Here is a 24,141-nt window from a genome sequence, read left to right as displayed (position 1 = left end):
ACCTATAGTCAATGCAAGGTGTCTGGAAATTTGGATCACAACTGGTGCACCTGAAAAACCTACCAAAACATTATTATGGCCAGACAGAGCTGCCCCAGGGACCATATTTAGAGAAACAGAACTTTTTGTCCCACCTGTCTTTACCAAAAATTCCTTAATTGAACCTTGAATTCTGCTGTTACATAAGGACCACGCTGGTCTACAGGTATCAGAACTGGTCCCTCACTCTGTCCCAGGCTGTCCTAGCTATAAGACATTCCTGTCGCCTCATCCATATCATAATCAACATGATAATTAGGGCTCCCGGTTTTCCGTTTTTACGGATTTCTACATATAAATACAGACGGAAATCTATATTTCCTTTGTCTGTATTTATATTTAGAAACGGCAAAATACTGAAAAATGTTGCCACACTGCCGTGCTCGAATCCAGCCACGCCCCCTTCCTACTGCTGGAAATTCCTTCCCAGGCGCGCACGCAGCCGCACCCAAGTACTTCACAGGTCTTTTGAAAGACCATTTACTTGTTAACGAGGCTTTATTGTTCTTTCACCCCATACATTTCACGTGGCAGCGTGAGAGCTTCGGACCGACATAGCTGTGCATCTGATTCACGCTCAGCACCAGGCGTCTAAAGTTAGGAGGAGGAGACAGAAGAAAGGTGCTATTATGGGGCACAACACTGGATGTAGCCTGCAGGATAAACTTTTGCACCCCAGCGGGGTCAACTCAGTCTTTCATCATTCCAGGGTCGCTAAAAAAATAATACTACCGCCGCCGTCACTCCTGCACACAGAGATCAAGGACAAAGGAGGGCCCTCCGAGGGGGCAGACCCCGGGCACAGACAGGGAACCACGCACACAGGCCCGCTTTAAAAACAGACACAGGAAACAACACGCAGGCCTGCGCTTAAAGCAGACTGTCAGAGAGTCTTGTCCACGGGACTGCTCCTAAAGCAGGCACAATCATCATGGGAACTACGCAATAGCAACCGCACAATCACAAATGTCTGCCCTGCTGATTTAGGTGTTTTTGAGGCAATACTTAAGGCCCACCGTTTCCTCCAAATAATCGTACTGCTATTGAGGAAGCCATAGGTTGAATCTGTTAAAGAGGTCAAGCCCAGCTCTTCGAACAGGAGCATAAAAGGAATGGTTCAGGCGGTCACAAAAATCTTGCAATGGCCTACCTTTGGTAAAATTGTTAGCATTAGTCAGAGGCGCAACTAGAGACAAATTTCGGGGGGGGCTGAGCAAAAATTTCGGGGGGGGCTGAACTTTAAGCAATAGGCAGAGTGGAGCTGCAGGGGTTCTTAGAAGGGGTGAAACAACAGCGAAGCCTCATTAACATGCAAATGGTCTTTTAAAGACCTGTGAAGTGCTCGGGTGCGGCTGCTTTTTTGCCCGGGAAGGTGTCTCATCCCGGGCTGCCACACACGACGGGGGGGGGGGGGTGCTGAAGCCCTGTGAGTCCAATGGGTGTTGCGCGCCTGGCATTAGTCAAAGCAGATCTGACAAGTCGGAAAAGAGAAGAAGGGTGGGTGGAAGCATGTTTATTTCCTGGTCTCAGTAAACTTCCTATTTTGGCTGAACATCTTTTTTTGTACCTTTTTATAAGGACTCAACATTTATCTTTAAAAACGGTGTTTCTAGTCTCTTATTTTCCATCAGTCACCTTGTAATTAGCAGAGCATCCCAGGATGTGTTGTGTGATTGTGGCCTGGACATACAGTTGGCCAACTTCTCATCCCTGAAAGATTTTATGGATCCAGTGAAGGGTTTGTAGGCTTAGCAACAAGAAATAGTAAAGGCAAGCGCAGGTTTAAGTAGGTTGGTAACATGAGGTTGTACCACTTCTTCCCGTTTCCTATGGAGGGCTAGTTTCAATACAGGAAAAGAAGAAACAGTTGTTGTAGGAGGTAATTTTTGCTAGGTAAGGGAAAAATGCTTAAAAATGTGAAATGAACTAATTCACTTGAAGGCAGATTTCTAGCTGGCTTTAGATGGAAATACAGAAGCGCTGGCACATGTTTACTCCTGATAAGTGCTTGTACTCTATCCTAAAGTGTTTTTATAGCAGAACTGAGAAGCACAGGTACTCTCCTTTTGAAATTACTCAGTACCGGACCATTTATAGCACTGCTAAAGCCACAACAAATCACTAGTTTAAGTGAGCGCATGTATGCATTGTTAATTTAAAAAAATGTGGAAAAATACTAGCTGTAGCGTCGTCTTTTACTTGTGGCAAAAATAAATGTGGATAAATACAGAAAAAGTGCCCAAAAAATAAATATGGATAAATACAGACGGAAATGGCAAAAGAATAAATACCATAAAACCGGGAGCCCTAATGATAATACATCATGAGGTCATCGAAGTAAATATTATCGGAATGCCCCTGTGAGACTGCAGCAGCCTGAGCCCGATCCATCCCTCGACCCGAGGGCCTTGATCTCCCAGAACTGCCACCTTCTGCAGAAGCACGGGACACTCGTACACGCCAATGGCCCTCTTCCTTACAATATACACACTGATTCGGCCCCAAAGGCGTTGTATGTGGCTGCCTACTTGTACGTGAGAGCTGTCTGGCAGGGCCACCACATACTCTACCATTCCCTCTAGAGGCCTGTTGCAACAACACTTTTGTCTTCAAATCCTTATGCTTTTTCGCTATCCTCTCTTTCTCCTCTTGGTCCCGAAGCTCATAATATTGAGCCATATTCAAAATAACAGAAGGGTAAGAGGTGGACCAGGTACTTTCAGAAGCCTGTAAAGGAGTCACAATTTCGGGAAGTAAATTAGAAACAAACCTGTTGACAAAAAAAACAAACACCTCCCTTAATAGACAGATCCTGCCCAATCTAATCCAAAAATGTATCCTCAAACCGAGTGAAAAAATCTGACACGCTCTCGTCTTTCTTTTGTCGACAAGTCGTCAACTTGTCACAATCTACTATCCTCAGCGGAATAAGAGAATACAGATATGTAATCATACGACCTGGCAAAGCAAGTATCTGCACGAAGCTTATCACCTGGCTTTCTTTCCTAATCTCATGCTTTTATTTGATCTCTTGTACTACCAAACTCCGCAACATGATCTCCGCAACATGAAAGCTCCTGAGGCGGAAGCCGGGAGACGAACCACTCATTTTTTAAAATTGTTATATGTGTCACAAACTCGCCGAAATACTCTGTATTTTTTTTTTTTTTAATAAAACCTCACTCACCCGTCTACTTCTCTGGAGCGGGCTCAAAATCACCTAAACAGCGACCCCTTCGCTGCAACGCCAAAGCACCTGGCGGACTTCTCGGCCGCCATTCTCGGCGAGGGAGAGAGGCCACGCCCACTTTAAGGCGACGCCCACCCGCCGCCCACGGTACTTAAACGCTGCCTTCAGCGCGACAAAATATCAGAACCTTGAAAGCTCCTGAGGCGGAAGCCGGGAGACGAACCACTCATTTTTTAAAATTGTTATATGTGTCACAAACTCGCCGAAATACTCTGTATTTTTTTAATAATACCTCACTCACCCGTCTACTTCTCTGGAGCGGGCTCAAAATCACCTAAACAGCGACCCCTTCGCTGCAACGCCAAAGCACCTAACAAACTTCTCGGCCGCCATTCTCGGCGAGGGAGAGAGGCCACGCCCACTTTAAGGCGACGCCCACCCGCCGCCCACGGTACTTAAACGCTGCCTTCAGCGCGACAAAATATCAGAACCTTGAAAGCTCCTGAGGCGGAAGCCGGGAGACGAACCACTCATTTTTTAAAATTGTTATATGTGTCACAAACTCGCCGAAATACTCTGTATTTTTTAATAAAACCTCACTCACCCGTCTACTTCTCTGGAGCGGGCTCAAAATCACCTAAACAGCGACCCCTTCGCTGCAACGCCAAAGCACCTAACAAACTTCTCGGCCGCCATTCTCGGCGAGGGAGAGAGGCCACGCCCACTTTAAGGCGACGCCCACCCGCCGCCCACGGTACTTAAACGCTGCCTTCAGCGCGACAAAATATCAGAACCTTGAAAGCTCCTGAGGCGGAAGCCGGGAGACGAACCACTCATTTTTTAAAATTGTTATATGTGTCACAAACTCGCCGAAATACTCTGTATTTTTTTAATAATACCTCACTCACCCGTCTACTTCTCTGGAGCGGGCTCAAAATCACCTAAACAGCGACCCCTTCGCTGCAACGCCAAAGCACCTAACAAACTTCTCGGCCGCCATTCTCGGCGAGGGAGAGAGGCCACGCCCACTTTAAGGCGACGCCCACCCGCCGCCCACGGTACTTAAACGCTGCCTTCAGCGCGACAAAATATCAGAACCTTGAAAGCTCCTGAGGCGGAAGCCGGGAGACGAACCACTCATTTTTTAAAATTGTTATATGTGTCACAAACTCGCCGAAATACTCTGTATTTTTTAATAAAACCTCACTCACCCGTCTACTTCTCTGGAGCGGGCTCAAAATCACCTAAACAGCGACCCCTTCGCTGCAACGCCAAAGCACCTAACAAACTTCTCAGCCGCCATTCTCGGCGAGGGAGAGAGGCCACGCCCACTTTAAGGCGACGCCCACCCGCCCTTGTCCTACACATTTAGATGTGCAACTACCGGACGCGCAGCGGACGGGCGCAGCGGGCGCGCCGTCAGCGCGCCGAAGGCGCGCCAAAGGCAAGCCCGTCTGGGCCCGTCCGGGCCCAGAAGGCCCTAGGCCCCGCCACTATGCTGGGTACCCCTCAAGCTCGAGTAACGTATACAGCGGATACTGTATACGACTTACGACCTAAGAACACCCTAGCCTGCCATCACTCGTTTACTGCAGGTAAGGCATTCACGACCTGTCCACAATGCAATCTGACCCCCATCTCGAAATCACCCACCCTTTCCTTGAAACTAGGACTTCTTAATTGTCGCTCCCTCCCCAAACATGCCACCGAACTGAACCTCCTGATTCAGAACCAGGAGCTTGACCTACTATTCATAACGGAAACATGGCTCTCGGACAATACCGACTCGGATATTGTCACGGCCCTCCCCACCGGGTATACCTGTCAAGCTCTTAATAGACCTAAAGGGAGAGGAGGCGGGATAGCTATAATCCACAGGGAACAATTTACCTGCCGCATGACCAACCCTGGTATTGAGGATTGCGAGAGCGGCCAATTCTCCATCCAACTCGCCCCAGCTCTCACCCTCGCAGGGCTTCTAATTTACCGCCCCCCAGGGCCCCCGGGTAATTTCATCAACGCTGTATTCGAATTCAGTTCACAACTAGCTTCTTCCACCCCCAACTTCCTCATACTAGGTGACCTAAACGTCCATTTTCTGGACCCCACGGATCGAGCAGCATCGGACATTATATACGATTTAACATCTCTAGATATTCGTTTAGTGAACAATGAGCCCACCCATGATAAGGGCCATCTATTGGACCCGATCCTCACCAACATTGCAACAATGACCTCTGACCCACCGGTGACCCTACCTTGGACGGACCACTTTCTGGTCCCCTTCTCTTGGGAAATCCCCACTCCCACTTATTCAACCCCAAAAACCCAAGTTACCGACCGACAATGGCGCAAACTATCTCCTGAGATATGGGCTGACTCTCTTGTAGAGTCCACCCCTGCGCTCTCCTCTGACCCCAATATAGCTGACAAACAATTCAGCGATTGGATCACTTCCTCTCTGGATACGTTGCTTCCGAAAACTACCACCTTGAAACAACCCAAAAGAATACCATCCGCTTTATGGTACACCCCTGAGCTTAAAGTTCTGCGTCAAGAGTGTAAAAAAACCGAACGCTCCTGGAGGCGCGACAAAACAGCAACCAACAAGAGCTCCTACTCTATTTCTCTTCTGACATACAAAACTGCTATTCATAAAACCAAAAGCATGTTTTTTCAGGAGAGAATAGAGAAAGCAGGATGCTCCAGTAAGGAAGCGTATGCCATCCTTAAAGAGCTGTCTAAACCCCAAGGACAAGGTCCAGGACCCACTTCCGATCCCGAAGTCGACCTGGAGAAATGCCAGCAACTGGCCAACTTCTTCCACGATAAAATCAGACTAATTCTGGAATCTATCCCCCCCTCCAGTCCTGAGGAAAATATCGCTTTCCCACACACCTCCACCTGTCTGTCCACGTGGGGCCAGGTCACGGTAGACGAGGTGAGAAATACCTTCAACTCCATGAAGAGCGGCTCCCCTAGTGACCCTGCTCCTCTCCGCATCCTTAAAGAGGTAGCCCCCACTATTATCCCTTCCCTTACCCATCTGATCAATACCTCACTTCAACAAGGAGTTGTACCCTTAAGCTGGAAGAGGGCGGTGGTAAAAGCCCTGCTGAAGAAACCTACGCTTGATCCCGAGAACCTAGCTAACTACAGGCCCATCTCTCTTCTGCCTGGAGTGAGCAAGGTCGCAGAAAAATTGGTCAACAAGAAACTCTCGCAGTTCATAGAGGCCAATAACAAATTAAAAAGCTCCCAGACGGGCTTCCGACCAGGACAGGGCACGGACATCGCCCTTCTGGCTGCTGTAGAGGAGGCCAGAGCACTATTGGATGGGGGAGGATCAGTGGCAGTGATCCTCCTCGACCTTAGTGCTGCGTTCGATACAGTAGACCACCAACTCCTCATCGAAAGACTGGCCAGAGTGGGAGTGGAAGGTACAGCCCTATCCTGGCTCTCATCCTTCCTGGCCCAACGGTCTTACCAGATCTGGGAAAAGAACGCCCGCTCCTCCGAAATGCCCCTCCAATGTGGTGTTCCTCAGGGCTCTTCCCTGAGCCCTACGTTATTCAATATCTATATGTCCACATTGGAGGAGGTTATCATCCCTTTCGGAGTGAGCGTCGTCAGCTACGCCGACGACACTCAACTAGTGGTGTCTTTGTCCCATCCCAAGCAACAGAAAGCTGATCTTTTCAACTGCCTTACGCAGGTCCATCATTGGATGAACAGATCAGTCCTAAAACTTAATGGGACAAAAACCGAGGTCCTTATACTTGGCCCTAAAGGAGCCTCACTTCCCCTGGACAGCTGGCCAGCTTGTTTGGGTCCGCCCCCTGACCCCAAAAAAGAGGTGAAAAGCCTGGGTGTGTGGATCGATTCCGATCTCTCTTTCACTTCACAAGCTAAGAAAGTGGCAGGGACCTGCTTCGGTCTCTTAAAATCTCTGAGGAAAGTCCTGCCCCTTCTCCCCCCTAAATCCCAAAAACTATTAGTCCAAGGTCTCATAGTATCGAGGCTGGACTATAGTAATGTGATTTACCTGGGTGCCCCCGAAGCGACCCTTACGAAACTGCAGACAATTCAGAACACGGCCGCCCGGATCATCACTAACACCCCGGCCAGATCATCTGCTAAGCCCGCTCTTAAACTCCTTCACTGGCTCCCCATAAGGGAGAGAGTCAAATTTAAAGCCCTATGTCTCGTTCATAAAACACTGCAGAACCAAGGTCCTCCTGTTCTCAGTAATTTTGTCACCCCCTACAGAAACTCTAGGTCCCTCCGCTCCAATGCAGAAAACCTTATCAACATCCCTAGATTCAGGAAAACCCGAACAGGAGGAAGACGTTTCTCGGTACAAGTCTCCCGCCTTTGGAACTCACTTCCCCGTAACCTACGCCTTGAACCTCAATACCTGCATTTCAGGAAACTGTTAAAAACCCATCTCTTTCCCTAACCTGTACATCCCCTCCCCCCCCTTTTCCTTGACCCTCCACCCGTCCATCCTCTTATCTCAGTCTCTTGCTCTGCTGACTTGGTGATTTCAGGGTTCCTCAGCGCTGGGATACCTCCGGGTGACTATCGCGCTTTATAAAATAAATAATAATAATAATAATAATAATGATCTTGAGTATGAACCTGCCCCCAAATATCAAACGGAACAAGAGGACCAAAAACATTTCAATATCAGCAAGAGTCATTATCGTTGAAGAGGCAGCTTCAGTCAGTTGTCAATAATAAGCAGTAGGATTTTTCCTAGGATCTGGCAAATTAGTCTTAAGGGATAAAACCTCACTTCTTTTCCACGGAGTATAAACCTATTGTTTTTGGAAATGGGCCACTACACCCACTCGAGTAACATTACCATGCTGGTCTGTTAACTCTGGTATCTCTGGGTGATATATAGGATGAACGTCTTGCATCGTAAACTGAGACACCGGGGTAGGACACTTTTCATGCAACCTGCCACTGTAGACAACCAACGTAGTGATATTCCCAAAAACTTGGCCTGGGTCCATATCACTGGCATTTGTGGCGCATTATCCCCAAAATGTTGCTGCCAAAGACCAATCAACGTAGAGGACATATGTATAAGAGCATGCTGCTGTATAAAAGCCTCATAATCTTTCATCACTTCCCAAACATCTTGCACAATATAAATGGGATTACGACCCCATTGCGCAGCCTGATTAGCTACTGCCTTCTTCCCATCCCCCACCGCAGACTGTACAAAGGTCCCATACGCCCATAACATTTTGTCCAATCTCTATCCTCAACTCCACGCATTTGGCGTCTCAATACCCAATAATAATGGGAAATAATCCATCAAAGATGGAGAAACAACAGAAGCACCAGGTAGGATCGTTGCAGGCTGGTGCGCTGGGGGAGAGAGAGCTGGAGAAAGGGATGCTGAAACAATAGGTGTGCTTGGTGTGCTAACATTCACGGTTGCCAGAAGCGCTAGGGGGTGCCTGACCATCATGGCCGCTTAGCGGTGCGGGTCCGGGCGCCTGGCCCCGTTTCTTTCTGCCTCCTGCATCCTGAGCTGCCCTGGCCGAGCTTTAGCGGGCGCATTGGGGCACGGTGCAGACCCGCATCCTTGGTTCCCAGTTTGGTGAGATCCGGCTCTCCCCCGGGCACCGCTGGGCGACATCGTAGCGGGCCCGGACGCGGCGAGCCTGGAGCAGGGACCGGGGAAGGCAGCCACTAGAGCCCGCAGCGCCCACGAGGTGTCTGGGCCCCGGGCCTTCGGAGACGAGGAAGAGGCGCTCGGCTGCCGGGATCGCAGGGGGCCCTTCACCCCTTCCCCCCCACGAGGCGAGAGCTAACCCTGCCTGGGGTGTCCGAGGAATGTGAAGACGTGGAGCTGGTCCCGGGGGGCGGCTTGATGCCAGGAGGTTGCCGGTGAGTGCGGCGCGGCGGGGGTAGGCGGCGGGGCCATTGGAGCTGTGAGGGGGATCTTGAGGAGCCTCCTGGGGAGGACCGGCGCTCCTTCGCCCGCCGCCCCCCCCTCCGCTGGAGCTGCCCTTCTGGGGGTGCGGGTCCCGGCCCATGGAGGGGCGCTGCATGGCATGAGGTTCTCTCCACTTATCGGGCCACGGGCCGGCGGTCAGGAGGGCTGGTTCCATTTCCCCACTCCGCCCGTGCTCCCGGGGGCCGCCCTGCAACGCTTGGAAACCCGTGTGGAGTGAGTGGGCACTGAGGCCCCACTACACACAGAGGCACTGACCGTGGGCTGGGGCGGGTGGCGGCGTACCATCCTAGACTTCAACGGGCCGTGAATCGGCGGTGGTCCCTGGGGGCGGATCAGCTGCCATATCGGGCAGCGCCCCGGGAAGTGATTTGCGGGGCTTGGGCCGACAGACTGCCCAGGTGAGTGGAGGCCCCGACTGCACGTTCTCCCTCCTGCCGCCCAGTTCCCTGGTCCTGGTGGGATCACTGAGATCTGCTGCAGGGCCCATCGGTGGGTACGGCCGTCCCCCACAGGCTGAAGGGGGGTCACCATGGGCAAGGACAGGGCCTCTAGACCGACGCCTGCGGCCACCCAAACCAGGATTGAACAATTTACGACCTCTGAGAGGGGGACTGGCCCGACCGGGGAGGCGGCATCGGCCCCTGCTACAGATCTGTCCGCCATCTTGCAGGCCATCAACGCGTCCCGCTCTTCCCTGGAGGGTATGGTCGGGGAGGTCAAGGTGGATGTTGCCCTCCTCCGACAAGACTTGCGCAATGCCACCACCCGCATCTCTGAGGCCGAATCGAGAATCTCGACTGCTGAGGATGATATCCGCCAGCTGCAGGACCAAGTACGGGAGCTCACCACCCACTCTAAGGAGCTGCATCGCCGGGCCGAGGATGCAGAAAACCGGGCGCGGCGCAGCAACCTCCGCCTGGTAGGATTTCCGGAGGGGGCCGAGTTAGGCCGGGCGGATGACTTTTTGGAGCGCTGGTTTAAATCCTGGATGCCTGCGGGCAGCCTGTCGGCCTGGTTTGTGGTGGAGAGGGCCCACCGCTCCTTGGCTCCTAGGCCTCCGGGGGCACCCCCCCGCCCCTTCATTCTCAAGATCCTTAATTTCAGAGACAGGGACGCTATTCTCCACGAGGCCCGGCGTGCTGAAACTCTTACATACCAGAATCATAATATCATGATCTTCCCGGATTACACTCGGGAGGTCCAGGAGCTGCGGTGGTCCTACACGGAGGTGAAGCAGAAGATGCGGGCTCTGGGCCTCCAATACCAACTTCAGTTCCCGGCCCGTCTCCGGGTCATCTTTCAGCACAAAGCCATATTTTTTGATACGCCTCGAGCAGCTTGGACTTGGCTGACGGAGGAACATCCTCTGCATCGATCCGGACAGGGCTCACCGTCGGTGAGCCGCAGGGGACAGGCAGTGTCCAGACCATCACAAACCCGTCGACGGCGGCGCACAGTGCCCCGGTGGAGCGCGGAGGGAGAGGTGGTGGCCACGCGCTCCATGGGACGGCCGCGGCGGGCCTCTGGAGCTTCGTCGCCTCTTCGGATACCCCTGCCGGTCCCGCAGCTGCTGAAAGCCGGGCCGGATCCCCTCTGCGGTTGGGCTCTGCGGTTCCACCTGCTGCGCCAATGGACACCTCGGACCTCTCCCGCAGTCCAGTTATCTGACTCTCTCTTGCTGGGGGTGGTTTGTTGGGAGGCTTGGGAGGGATCTACCAGGCGGCCAGTGCCAGCGTTTGGACTTCCGTGCCCCACTTTAGGGATAGCTCTCGGCCAGGGCAGGGGATTTAGTCAATCTCCGATCTGTGGAGGGGTCCACTATGCGCTCAAGCCCGTGCGTTCTAACTTGGTAGTTGTTCTTTAGAGTTAGGGTGACAGATGCTTCCGTTTTCGAAGTATAGGGTGGGGGGTGGGGGGTTGGGGCTGTTTTGGGGTTGTTTCCTTCTTCTAGAGAGGATTATGTTGACTGGAGATATCCTCCTCCAGGTTGTTGTCCGATGGCATCGTTGCGTTCCTGACCTGCCCGCTGACCTGCTTTCCCGGTGTCTCTCCCTTTGGGGAGGCCTTGCGCCTGCATTCCCCCTGGTTTCGCTGCTGGGTGCGCGCTCTAAGGATGCTCCCCTTCCGCGTGCACTGGGTGCCCCTGCTTGGGGTTATGGCTGACGCTATCATTCCTAGGGCCGCCATGCGTATTTTGTCGTGGAATGTCAACGGCCTTTTGGACCGTTTCAAACGCATGGCGGTTCTTAAGTACGCGCAGCGTATGGGGATTGATGTCCTCCTCTTGCAGGAGACCCATCTTCTTGGCAATAACTGTCCCTTCCTTGCCCACTACGGGTACGATAGGGTGTGGCACTCAGGCTTTGCTAGGGGTTCCCGGGGAGTGGCTATCCTGTTCAGGCGGACTTTTCCCTTTGTTCTAGCCCAGGTGCAGTTCGACTCCCTGTTGCCGTATGTGGTACTCTCGAGGGGCAGCCACTTACCCTTATATCCTTGTATGCGGCGCCGTCCCTTTTGCAAACCGTTCGCTCCTACACTGCAGCCTTACTTCCAACACTCCCGGCGGGGGCGCTCATTCTGGGGGGGGATTTTAATGCTGTCTACACGCCACGCATGGATGCGACGGGCCCGATCTCTCTTGCCAGAGCCGCGCGCGCGAAGCAGCTGTCGGGCTGGGCTGAGGCCCAGGGCCTATGTGATGTGTGGAGGGTCTGGCACCCGCAGGCCCGCCAATACACCCATACCTCAGCGGCGCACCACTTGCATGCTCAGATTGATTTATTCTTTGTCCCGTCTACCGAATGCGTGGGGGTTCAGGATGCCCGCATTCTTCCTAGGGGCCTCTCGGACCACTCTCCGCTGCTTCTGGCCCTCGGCCCGCCTCCCTTCTCCGCCCGCCCGGTGTGGCGCCTGAACGCTTGGTTCCTACAGGATAAGGACTTTCGGAAGTCGGTAGGAGATGAGATCTCTAGCTACTACCATCACAACGCGGGCTCTGTTTCTTCCGCGGCCGTCCTCTGGGAGGCTGGTAAGGCGACTATTAGGGGAGCGGCCAAGGGACTTGTACAGCAACAGTGCAAAAGACACCTCCAGCAGCTTACGGAGTGTGAAGCGCAGGCCTTGGAGCTTGAGCGTGACCAGGAGGCACTGAGTGATGCTGGACGGGCGCGGCGGCTGGCCTTTCTGCGGGAGGAAATTCGTCTGCACTCCATGGAGGCAGCGAAGACTCTATGGCACTTCTCAGTGGCTCGAGTATACGGCTGGGGGGATAAGAACGGTGCACTTCTCCACCGGCTGGCCATGTACCCCCGGGCAAACAGGATTATCCCTGCCATTGTGGGCCCTACCGGCGAAACTCACACTGTCTCAGTGGCGGTGGCTCAGTCCTTTGCCGATTTTTATTCCACGCTGTACCGGGCTCGGGCACCGGGGATCCCCCTGAAGGAGCTGATGGGAACGGCTGGAGCGGGCCTGCAGTGCTTGGGGCGAGAGGCCAGTGAGACCCTGGACTCGCCCATTACGCTGCAAGAAATCGACGCAGCCATCAGCCATCTGGCTCCTGGGAAAACTCCGGGTCCGGATGGCTTCCCACAGGAATATTATGCCCACTACCGTGAAGCCCTCGCTCCGCAACTTTTGGGCCTCTTTGCAGAGGTGATAGAGAAAGGCTTGTTCCCTTCGGAGACGGACACGGCTACGATAGTCATTCTCCCCAAAACGCAGCCCCCATCACTGTCCTACTTGGACTATCGGCCGATATCTCTCATTAATACTGAAATTAAGATATACGCTACCATCCTGGCGCAACGGTTGCGCCCGCACCTTACTTCACTGGTCCATCCGGACCAATGTGGCTTCATGCCGAACCGGGGGACTCGGCACTGCCTGCAGTGCCTGCATCTCGCCATGGCTCACCAGGGGCGAGGAAAGATCCTTACCTGGCCCTGTTGCTAGTCGACTTTGAGAAGGCCTTTGACTCGGTGGGGTGGGTCTACCTTGAAGAGGTACTGGAGAGGATGGGGTTCGGTCCTCAATTTCGCGCCATGGTCCGGGTCTTGTACGTGGCTCCACGGGCCAGAGTGTTGGTGAATGGGGCTCTATCCCGCCCGTTTCTCATCGGGCGGGGGACGCGTCAGGGTTGCCCGCTCTCGCCCCTTCTCTTCGCCTTGGCAATGGAACCCCTGGCCGTTCTGATCCGATCGGATCCTGCTCTTCGTGGGTGGGACTGGCCGGGCATGGCTCCTGATAAAATAGCTCTGTATGCGGACGATGTCCTCCTTTACCTCTCAGACCCAGCTATCTCCGGTCCTCTTGTTCGTCAGATTCTTCGCCGGTTTGGTCAGGCATCGGGTCTCCTTCTCAACCCCAGGAAATCGGTCTTGGTTCCGCTGCATCCGGCTAGAGATTGCTTCGACTGGCAGTCCGATATTCCCCTCCGGAGACTTTCTTTTAAGTATCTGGGGATCTGGGTCACCCTTCTACCCGAGCTCTGCTGGGCCCTCAATGTGGCCCCCGTGGTCAATAAAGCCAGATCAGACCTGGCGAGGTGGCAATCGCTCCCATTGAACCCGCTGGGGAGGATCGCACTCTACAAGATGATGATCCTTCCCAAGTTCCTGTACATTATGCAGAACACGCCCTGCTCTTTTTCTCGTCCTTGGTTCCGGGACTTGGATAAGATGGCGACCAAGTTCCTCTGGGGAGGCGGTAGAGCCCGTCTGGCCTTGAGCCGGTGCCGGATTCCATCATATGACGGAGGTCTGAGCATGAGCAACCTTTATTTGTACTATCTTGCAACTCAGCTCCTGGTGGTCCACGATTGGTTTTCGGGCGGGTGGGCCTACAGGCTGGAGGTACAGCTGCTGGGGTTCCCCTCCATTCAAAATATGCTCTACGGGGCGACGGTTCCTCGGGCGCTCCCGGACGTTGTACGGGCCCCTTTCTTGGTATGGCGTGCCGCTCTCCGGCATACCCGATGGTCGGGGAAACTTACTCGTGTTACACCGCTCTGGCATGGCACTTTGCTGCGGGAGGTCACGGGGTTGGGAGGGTTTCGAGCGTGGGATCTCCTTGGGATTTCTTGTTTAGGCGATGTGTGGCGGGGGAGTCGCATGTGCTCCTTCCAGGAGCTCCGGGTTCGGTTCTTGTTGTGCCCCTCGCAGTTTTATAAATATCTCCAGCGATTCAATCTCATGTACCTCTGGATTCAAGGATCCCTGATCATAGCCCACCCGAAGCTCAGGTGATGTTGGGGTTTCTGGGGAAGGGGGGAATTTCACGTATTTACCGGATCCTGGTCAATAACACCCCGACGGACTGGGACGACATGAAGCTGCGCTGGGAGGCCTGGGTGGGACCATTGGACGATGCTGATTGGAGGGACGCCCTTATGGCACCCAGGACGATTACCTCATCAGCCAGGTTGCGGCTCATCCAGCTTTATTACCTACATACCGCCTCTACCGTGCGGGTCTTTCTCCAGATGCCTCATGTGCGCGCTGTAGGGCAGACCCGGCGGACTTCTTCCACATGGTGTGGACCTGCCCGCGTCTGGGAGCCTACTGGGGCAAGATTGAAACTGAACTAACTGAGATACTGGGGTGGGAGGTCCCCCATGATCCCAAATTGGCCCTGCTGGGTATAACGGACTGTCTGGACGGTACCCGTAATGAGAAATTCTTCCTAACTACTGCTCTGGTGGTGGCTAAAAGGGACATCGCGGCCGCCTGGAAGCGGGCTGATCCACCCAAATGCGCTACATGGAGAAGGGGGGTGGACTGGTGCGCGACGCAGGAGCGCATGATGTATTCGGCGCGGGGTTGCCTCAAAAAGTTTAGCAGAATATGGGGGAAGTGGCTAGGGGGATAATCTAGGGGTATTGAAGCGGGTGGAGGGAGTGAGGGGGTCGGGGAGGGGGTGGGAGGTCTTGCTATTGAGTGTTTATGAACCCAGGAGATGTCATTTTGATGCCAGTTCCTTTGGACGGTTGTATGTACATTTATGTGTGTTCTTTTGCAAAATAAAAGTTTGCTTATCAAAAAAAAAACATTCACGGTTGCCACAGACATCGGACGCAAAGAAGGAGGAGGAGGAGCCGAAGCCGCAACCGTCGAGACAACAGCAGTAAGTACGGGGATAGTGAGAACAGCTGTAACAGGTGGCTGTGATTACACAGGGACAGTGGGATAAATCCTTTGTGGGACATATGGGGGCGGTGGTCAGGTGTCTAACAATTTCTCCACAAAATGATCAGTTTCCTCCTGAGCCATATAATATTTATCAACATGCAATTGAAATTTCCTATCTTCACATTCAACTCCCTTCTCCTGTTTTTCTCTATCATATGCTACAGCTTTCTGAGTCAGCGTCTGCATCTTCACTTTTCGTGCATCTTTTTCCATTTTCAATTGTCTCTGCTAAGCAGTCTGAAAGAATTAAACACTGATTGTCTACTTCAACTTTTAAATAACTGTTCCAGTAAAAACCCAGTCTTTTGTTCATAGAAAGTGCCTGTCAACAGCCAATTCAACTCGGCATTTTCCCTTGTATATTTGTGCTATAATGTACTAAACATAATAGGGCCAAGACCATGCTTCACATACATATTATAATTAGGAGTTCCTTCTGGAGGCACCAGCTGTGCTTCTTCCAATCGAGCATCTGCAGAACAACAGCGACAGCACAAAGAAAACAGTTTACTGATACCAGGCATTCTTAAAAGAAAACAAGTTTACTATTCATGCCTGGCAAAGCAATTGCAAATGCTTCTATCCAAAAACAGTCCTCAGACCATATCATATTCAAACCAAAATGGTACCATATTCACAAAGAACCAAAACAAACTCACCTGATAAATGCAGGTCAAGCGAACTAATTCTCCACTTCTGACTCTTCAGACCAAACAGTCAGAGGGTTTCGCAGTTCAGGACTCCAATCGGGATGACCACTGGAGAAGGCACCGTCCGGCAGGATGGGAGGGGCAGCTGCGAGCAATCAATGCTTCTCACGTTCGGGTGCCAACTGAAATAAGTGACCCGATTAGGGTCACCCGGGTCACTCACGACTACCTCTCAGACTTCCATACAAAATGAATCCAACAGATGCCGCGCCGCTGCTGGAGCAAAGTCACCGAAGACCAGCTTTCCACCTCCACCTCCTTCGCCCGGAACCCACTCACAGATCCGACCGAACCCGACACTGCCGCTCGCAACCTCAAACAGTGGATCAACGACTGCGCCAACACCCTCGCCCCCTCAAGAAGCCCTCCAACACGAACCTGCCGAAAACTCGAAAAAACCTGGATCCGTGAACGAACACCGGAAAGCTACACCGCCCACAAGAACGCCACCCGCAGACACCACCACCTCATCAGATCCGCCAAAAGGACCTCCTTCAAGACCGCCTAGACAACAACGCACACAACAGCAAAGAACTCTTCAACATTGTGAAGGATCTTTCCAACACCAACGACATCCCACCCTCACAAGACCTGTGCGACTCGCTGGCCACCTTCTTCCATCGCAAGATCGCAGACATCCACAACAGCTTCAACACCGTCACCACCCCGGCAACCACTGAGACCCCCTCTCCCATGACCACCACCCGCACCAACCGCCTGATCTCCTGGACCAATATCAACGACGACGACACCATTAAGATCATGAACACCATCCACTCCGGATTCCCGGAAGACCCCTGCCCACACCACATCTTCAACAAAGTCAGTGCACCATCGCACCCCATCTCCGGAAAACCATTGTCATCTCCTTCGACACAGCGACCTTCCCGGAGAGCTGGAAGCACGCAGAGATCAACGCCTTACTCAAGAAACCCAAGGCAGACCCCAAGGACCTCAAGAACTTCTGACCCATCTCCCTGCTCCCGTTCCCGGCAAAGATCATCGGAAAGGCCGTCAACAAACAACTGACCAGCTTCCTCAAAAACAGCATCCTGGACCCGTCCCAGTCCAGGTTCCGCAGCAACCACAGCACCGAAACTGCCCTCATCGCCACCACCGATGACATCAGGTCCCTGCTAGACAACGGAAAAACTGCGGCCCTCATCTTCCTGGACCTGGACCTGTCAGCCGCCTTCGACACGGTCTGCCACCGCACACTACGAACACGCCTCCACGATGCCGGAATCCAAGAGAAAGCCCTGGACTGGACCTCCTCCTTCCTCTCCGGCAGAACACAGAGGGCCCGATTCACAGAATTAACTTAAGACAAAATCCTAAACTTACTACTTTTGGTATTCACAGACTGCACTTACTACTTTTGGTATTCACAGAATGCACTTTCTACTTTTGGCATTCACAGAATGGATTTACAACTACCAACTTTACGTCCGCACTCGGGCCAGAAATTCCGGCCTGGAGGCGGAGTTTCCGGCCCGGAGGTGGGGATTCCGGCCAGTGGCGGAGATTTAGCCATGGCCAAAATCTCCACCTCTGGGCCGGAAGCTCCGCCTCTGGGCCGGAAGCTCCGCCTCCGGACCGGAAGCTCCGCCTCCGGGCCGGAAATTCCGGCCCGAGTGCGGACGTAAAGTTAGTAGTCGTAAATCCATTCTGTGAATACCAAAAGTAGTAAGTGCATTCTGTGAATACCAAAAGCAGTAAGTGCATTCTGTGAATACCAAAATGGTAGTAAGTTTAGGATTTTGTCTTAAGTTAGTTCTGTGAATCAGGCCCTGAGCGTCCGCCTCCCCCCCGTCTGCTCCGAAGCCACCGAGATCATCTGCGGCGTACGCCAAGGCTCATCCCTCAGCCCAACGTTGTTCAACGTCTACATGGCACCACTCGCCCACATTGCACAACGGAACGACCTCAACATCATCTCCTATGCCGACAACACCCAGCTGATCCTCTCCCTCACCAAGAACCCCCACACTGCTAAAACCAACCTCCACGAAGGAATGAAGGCCATCGCCGACTGGATGAGGAACAGCCGACTTAAGCTGAACTCGGACATGACGGAGGTCCTCATCCTCGGATCCACCCCCTCGGTCTGGGACGACTCCTGGTGGCCGACTACACTAGGAACACCCCCCACACCCACCGACCACGCACGCATCCTGGGGGTCATCCTCGACTCTACCCTCTCCATGACGAAGCAGGTAAACGCCGTCTTCTCCTCCTGCTTCAACACCCTCCGCATGCTTCGCATGATCTTTAAGTGGCTCCCCATCGAAACAAGAAGGACGGTCACCCAGGCCCTCGTCAGCAGTAGACTGGACTATGGAAACGCACTCTACGCAGGAGCACCGGCCAAACTTCTGAATCGGCTCCAACGCATCCAGAACGCCTCCGCAAGCCTGATCCTTGACATCCCTTGCCGCAGGCACATCACACCCCACCTGAGAGACCTATACTGGCTCCCTGTTAACAGGAGGATAACCTGCAAACTCCTCACCCACGCACACAAGGCACTCCACAACACCGGACCAACATACCTCAACAGCCGTCTCAGCCTCTACACCCCCACCCGCCAGCTCCGCTCCGCAGACCGCGCCCTCGCCACCGTCTCCCGCATCCGAAGAGTGACCGCCAGCGGCAGATCATTCTCCCACCTCGCCGCCAAGACATGGAACACCCTCCCCATCCGCCTGCAGCAGACCGAAGACCTTCTGACCTTCATAAGACTTCTCAAGACCTGGCTCTTCGAACAGTAGCAGCTTCCCCCCTCCCCCCTTAGCGCCTTGAGACCCTCGCGGGTATGTAGTGCGCTTTACAAATACCATGATTGATTGATTGAAGAGTCAGTCAGACAGTAGAGAATACAAACCAATATCTATTTATTCAGTTTCACTCAGAGTGGAGCCCAGTCTACCCAGTCATTAGGATTGCTGTAGAGGGACTAACATCAACAAGCATAAAGATACATTATGTACATTTCAGAACCATTGAAGGCACTCCCACACTGGAATTTTCCAAGCAGATGCAGCGAAACAATGAAGTACAGAGGATATGTTCCGATTTTGAGGCCAGGTGCACACTATCTAATACTCAAGGTCACTCTGCCCTTGCCCGCCACTAGACAAGTGGGAAAAGGCCTCTATCTAAAAGGAAAGGTATGCGCTAATAAGAACAGTGTATTCATTAGCGAAGCAAAACCCAACCTCGGGGAAAAGAAACTTAACAAAGGCCTTTTCTTGGAAATGAGAAAGAATTAGTTTTGATTATGACTCAAAATGGCGCCTACGTAGAAAAATGGCGCTGCAAATGCTAACTTACATAAAACAATACATAAGCATGATTTTTTCGATTCTAACAGTTGCAAAGTCGTTGGCCACTGGATGACAGCCGCACTTAAGAGGTTAAAATTTGACTTTCTTGAGTCTGTCTTAAGTCTGTCCTACTATTTTTGGTATTCACAGAAGGCCTATATTAGTAGTAAAGTTAGGATTTTGTCTTAAGTTTGACATAAGACAGACTTAAGACAGACTTAAGACAGATTTAGGACAGATTTAAGACAGACTAAAGACAGACTTAGGACAAACTTAGGACAGACTTAAGACAGACTTAAGACAAAATCCTAACTTTACTACTACTAAATGCCTTCTGTGAATACCAAAAGTAGTAAGTTTAGGATTTTGTCTTAAGTTAGTTCTGTGAATCGGGCCCTAAATCTTTTTATTTTTCCTGTGGACAACCAAATAGTAGAATCCAGTATTTCACATACTGATTTCAATAAATATTTCCTTGATTGAAGAAACAGTTCTATCCTAACTACCCCAAAATAAATGTCTTCTGTAAAAAATATATAATGTATAACTGCAGGATTGTCGTAAAGGGCAATCTCAGATCACAAACTACTTCCGCCTTCAGTCTCATATTTCTTAATGTCACCAGAAAATATTTGACCATGTTACACAGTCAACCATTAAGTATCTTGAATAGTTAAATAGCTCAATATGTAAGGTATAAAAATAAGCATACATGTATCTCTTAGATGAATTGAAAATATTTTGCATTTACCCTTTTTTTCATCAGCGGGTCTTCCAAAACATCTGACTGGGATAGGAAAAGTGCCATAGTAAGAGTGAAGTTTCCTCTCATTTCACCCCAAACAAGGACAACTGCAGTACGCCAATTAAAGCCATGGCCAACGCGGTGCAGCCACATACTTAGCACGGAAATCATTATAATCCTGAGCAAATGAAAATGTAAAAAGATAAACGGTTTATGTGTGAAAGAAAAACATGCATACGTAATACATTCATGATGGTTTATATACAAGTAGAGTAAAGAACAAGTTACTTACCTTCGGTAATGCTTTTTCTGGTGGATACAGTATCTGCCTGTGGATTCCTCACCTTATTATTATCCCCTGCGCCAGCATTCTTCGGAAATTTTTCGTAGCTCTCCACGCCGACGAGGTCGTCACAATGCCATGGCTCGCACGCAGCTCCGCGTGATGTCACTGGAGCCAAAAGAGGGCCACATCAGCGTGATGATGTCAGTTCCACCCATTTTTTCCGTGCCACCGAGGTGAAACGGGTGGACCGACCATATAGAAAATGCATACATAGTACACAGTATTCACACAAATACACACAATGTAAAGTGAAAAAGGAAAGCAAAATAAACCAAACATTTCCTTTAAGCCTACAGAAAGGCAAAACAATGGCAATGCAGAATGACAATATGAAACAGCATATTAACGAATACCTCTTTAATGGTATAAAAGGGTGATGAACGGGTAGGCGGGTGGGTCATCGAGGAATCCACAGGCCGATACTGTATCCACCAGAAAAAGCGTTACCGAAGGTAAGTAACTTGTTCTTCTGATGGATACATCTGCCTGTGGATTCCTCACCTTATAAATAGAATCCCACAGCAGTCCCACACCCGGAGGAGGGTGTCCACCCTTCTATACCAAAAAGTCCTGCAAAACAGAGCGTGCAGAATGGCCGTCCCTCCTCACTTCAGAATCTAAGCAGTAATGCTTCGCGAAAGTGTGGGTGGAGGCCCAAGTTGCAGCCTTACAGATGTCCAGCCCAGGAACACCTCTGGATAAGGCAGAAGTAGATGGTGGAATGAGCCCTAATGCCTTCAGGATGCTCCTTACCAGCCAGAGCATAGCAGATCTTGATGCACAAGACGATCCACCTGGATAAAGTGCGCTTGTGCACCGCCTTGCTCTTCATCCATCCAGCATAGCCCACAAAGAGCTGATCATCCTGACGAAAGTCCTTTGTTCTATCAAGATAGAAACTAATCACCCTCTTAGGGTCAAAACGGTGAAGCCTTTCCTCCTCCTTGGAAGGGTTAGGGAGAGGATAGAAAGTAAGAAGGGTAATGGACTGTCCTAGATGGAAAGGAGTTACCACCTAAAGCAGAAAAGCAGCCCTGGTCCTGAGTACCATCTTTTCAGCATGTATGGTCAAAAACGGAGGCTTTGAACTCAAAGCCTGAAGCTCACTCACCCTCCTAGCCGAAGTGATAGCCACCAGAAAGACCGTTTTGAAAGTCAGCAGTCGCAAAGGACAGCTATGCATAGGTTCAAACGTGGAACCCATTAAAAAAGTTAACACTAACTTCAAATCCCACTGGGGCATAATTAAAGGAGTGGGCGGGAACATGTTAGTAAGCCCCTTAATGAACCTTAAAACTATTGGAGAGTTAAAAAGAGACGGCTGATCAGGCAAACAAAGAAATGCCGATAAAGCCGACAAATATCCGTTAACAGTGGCCACAGCAAAACCTTGCTGGGCCAAATGAAGCGAAAAACAAAGAACATCAGAAAGATGAGCTTTCAAGGGATCAATAGACTTCTCTCCACACCATTTAACAAATTGTGACCACCTGTAGGAGTAGATAGACTTGGTGGAGTGTCGCCTGGCCAATAAGATAACATCCACCACGCCAAGCAGGAAAGAAAAAGAATTCAGGTTGCCCCATTCAATCTCCAGGCATGAAGGTGCACGCTCTGGAGGTGGGGGCAAAAAACCTGCCCCTCTGACTGCAAGGGGATCAACCCTGAGAGGGAGACGGAGCAGAGGGTGCGATGAGAGGTGAAGTAGATCTGTGTACCACACCCTTCTTGGCCAATCCGGGGCAATCAATATGACTTTGGCGCGGTCTTGGCGAATCTTCCTCAGAACCCGAGGAATCAAAGGTATGGGAGGAAACGAGTAAAGGAGTTGTGAACTCCATCTCAACTGAAACGCATCCCACAATGCCCCCTGCATCAGAAACATGAGACTGCAGAACGACGGGCAGTGGGCGTTCTCGAGAGTGGCAAACAGGTCCACCCGAGGAGTTCCCCACCTCCGAAAGATGTGTTGAACTAACTCCGGATGAAGCCTCCACTCGTGGTCGGCGGAGAACTGCCTACTGAGACTGTCCGCACGCACATTCAGCACCCCTGCCAGGTGATTTGCCATCAAGCAAATCCGATGGTCCTGAGCCCAGGACCAAAGCTGCAACGCCTCCCTGCAGAGATGGATTGACCCTACTCCTCCCTGCTTGTTGACATACCACATCGCGGTAGTGTTGTCCGTCAGGACTTGAACCAACTGACCGTGAAGGGAAGGGAGAAAGGCCTTGAGCGCTAAACGTATCGCCGTCAATTCTAGAAGATTGATATGAGACAATCTTCCCTCTAGAGACCAAAGACCCTTGATCTCCAGATCCCCCAGATGAGCACCCCACCCTAGGGTAGAGGCATCCGTTATCATTGTGGCCACCGATGGAGGAAGATGAAAGGGCTTTCCTTGAGACAGATTGCCCTCCAAGGTCCACCAAGACAGATCCGCTGCAGCTTCTCTGGGGATCCTGACAGCCTCCCTGAGATCTGCATTGTGCTGATACCACTGCCTGCAGAGGCACCACTGTAGTGCCCTCATGTGCCAGCGTGCATGGTTGACCAACAGAATGCAGGAGGCGAACAGACTGAGCAGGCGAAGGACCTTCAGAACTGGAACAACCACTCCATTCTGAAACAAAGGGATAATTTCCTGAATATCGAGAATCCTTTGCAGAGGAGGAAAAGCTCGACACACAGTGGTATCCAGTACCGCCCCTATGAACAGGTTGCGCTGAGAGGGCACTAGGTCAGACTTGGGTACATTTATCGAAAAACCCAAATTGAATAACGGCTGAGCTGTTACCTGCAGATGATGAAGCACCATCTCTGGCAACTCTGCCTTCAGAAGCCAGTCGTCCAGGTAGGGGAAAACCGGAATCCCCGACCTCCTGCGATGGGCAGGAACCACCGCCATCACCTTGGTGAAGACTCGAGGTGCAGTAGTAAGACCAAACGGAAGAACCGCAAACAGGTAGTGTTGCGACCCAACCGTAAAACGGAGATACTTTCTGTGCGACTTCAGGATAGGAAAATGAAAATACGCATTCTGTAAGTCGATGGACACCATGCAGTCCTCTTGCTGTAGTGCCTGAAAAACCTGCGCTAGGGTGAGCATCTTGAATCTCTCCTGCTTGAGCTATAGATTCAAAATCCTGAGATCCAGGATCGGACGTAACCTGCCATCCTTTTTGGGATTCAGAAAATACCGGGAGTAGCATCCCTGACCCCTTTCCTGCTCCGGAACCACCTCTATCGCACCTTTTTGTAACAGGGCAATAACCTCCTTTTGAAGGAGAAGTAAATGATCCGAAGTGAGTGATTTCCAATCTCGTAGAAAATGGGCAAGCCGACCTCCCACAGGACCTATATGACCAGTATGCGGATCTAGGGCTGCTTTTCCGCATTACCAGAAGGGGCTGGGGAGGTAGAGGAGGAGGAGGAGGAAGGATGACACCCGGCTCCACGTTGGCGACCTCTGCCTTTACCCCAATAGGACTTATACAAGGGGTTTTGTTGTTGCTGTTACTGCTGTTGAGGCTGTCTGAAACTCCGGAAGGAAGACTTCCCGAAGCCTCTGTACCTTTTTTAACCATAACCTTTCGTCTGTGTTTGCTGTGGCCTTACTG

The 24,141-nt window shown here is 51.6% G+C and overlaps 1 protein-coding gene across 1 annotated transcript in view; it reads right to left on the bottom strand.

The window, feature by feature from the left end:
- The window catches only part of LOC146860809 (sperm-specific sodium:proton exchanger-like), a 5,538,638-nt gene that overhangs the window by 3,248,227 nt on the left and 2,266,270 nt on the right, over positions 1-24,141 (bottom strand). The window contains exon 9 of the mRNA XM_085646172.1: positions 20,182-20,353. Coding sequence (XP_085502298.1) covers positions 20,182-20,353 — 172 coding nt within the window. The remainder of the gene's footprint in view (positions 1-20,181; positions 20,354-24,141) is intronic.

Source organism: Triturus cristatus, chromosome 3_1, assembly GCF_964204655.1.
Source record: "Triturus cristatus chromosome 3_1, aTriCri1.1, whole genome shotgun sequence".
Taxonomy (NCBI): Eukaryota; Metazoa; Chordata; class Amphibia; order Caudata; family Salamandridae; genus Triturus; species Triturus cristatus.
This window is presented reverse-complemented; position numbering and strand designations above follow the sequence as displayed.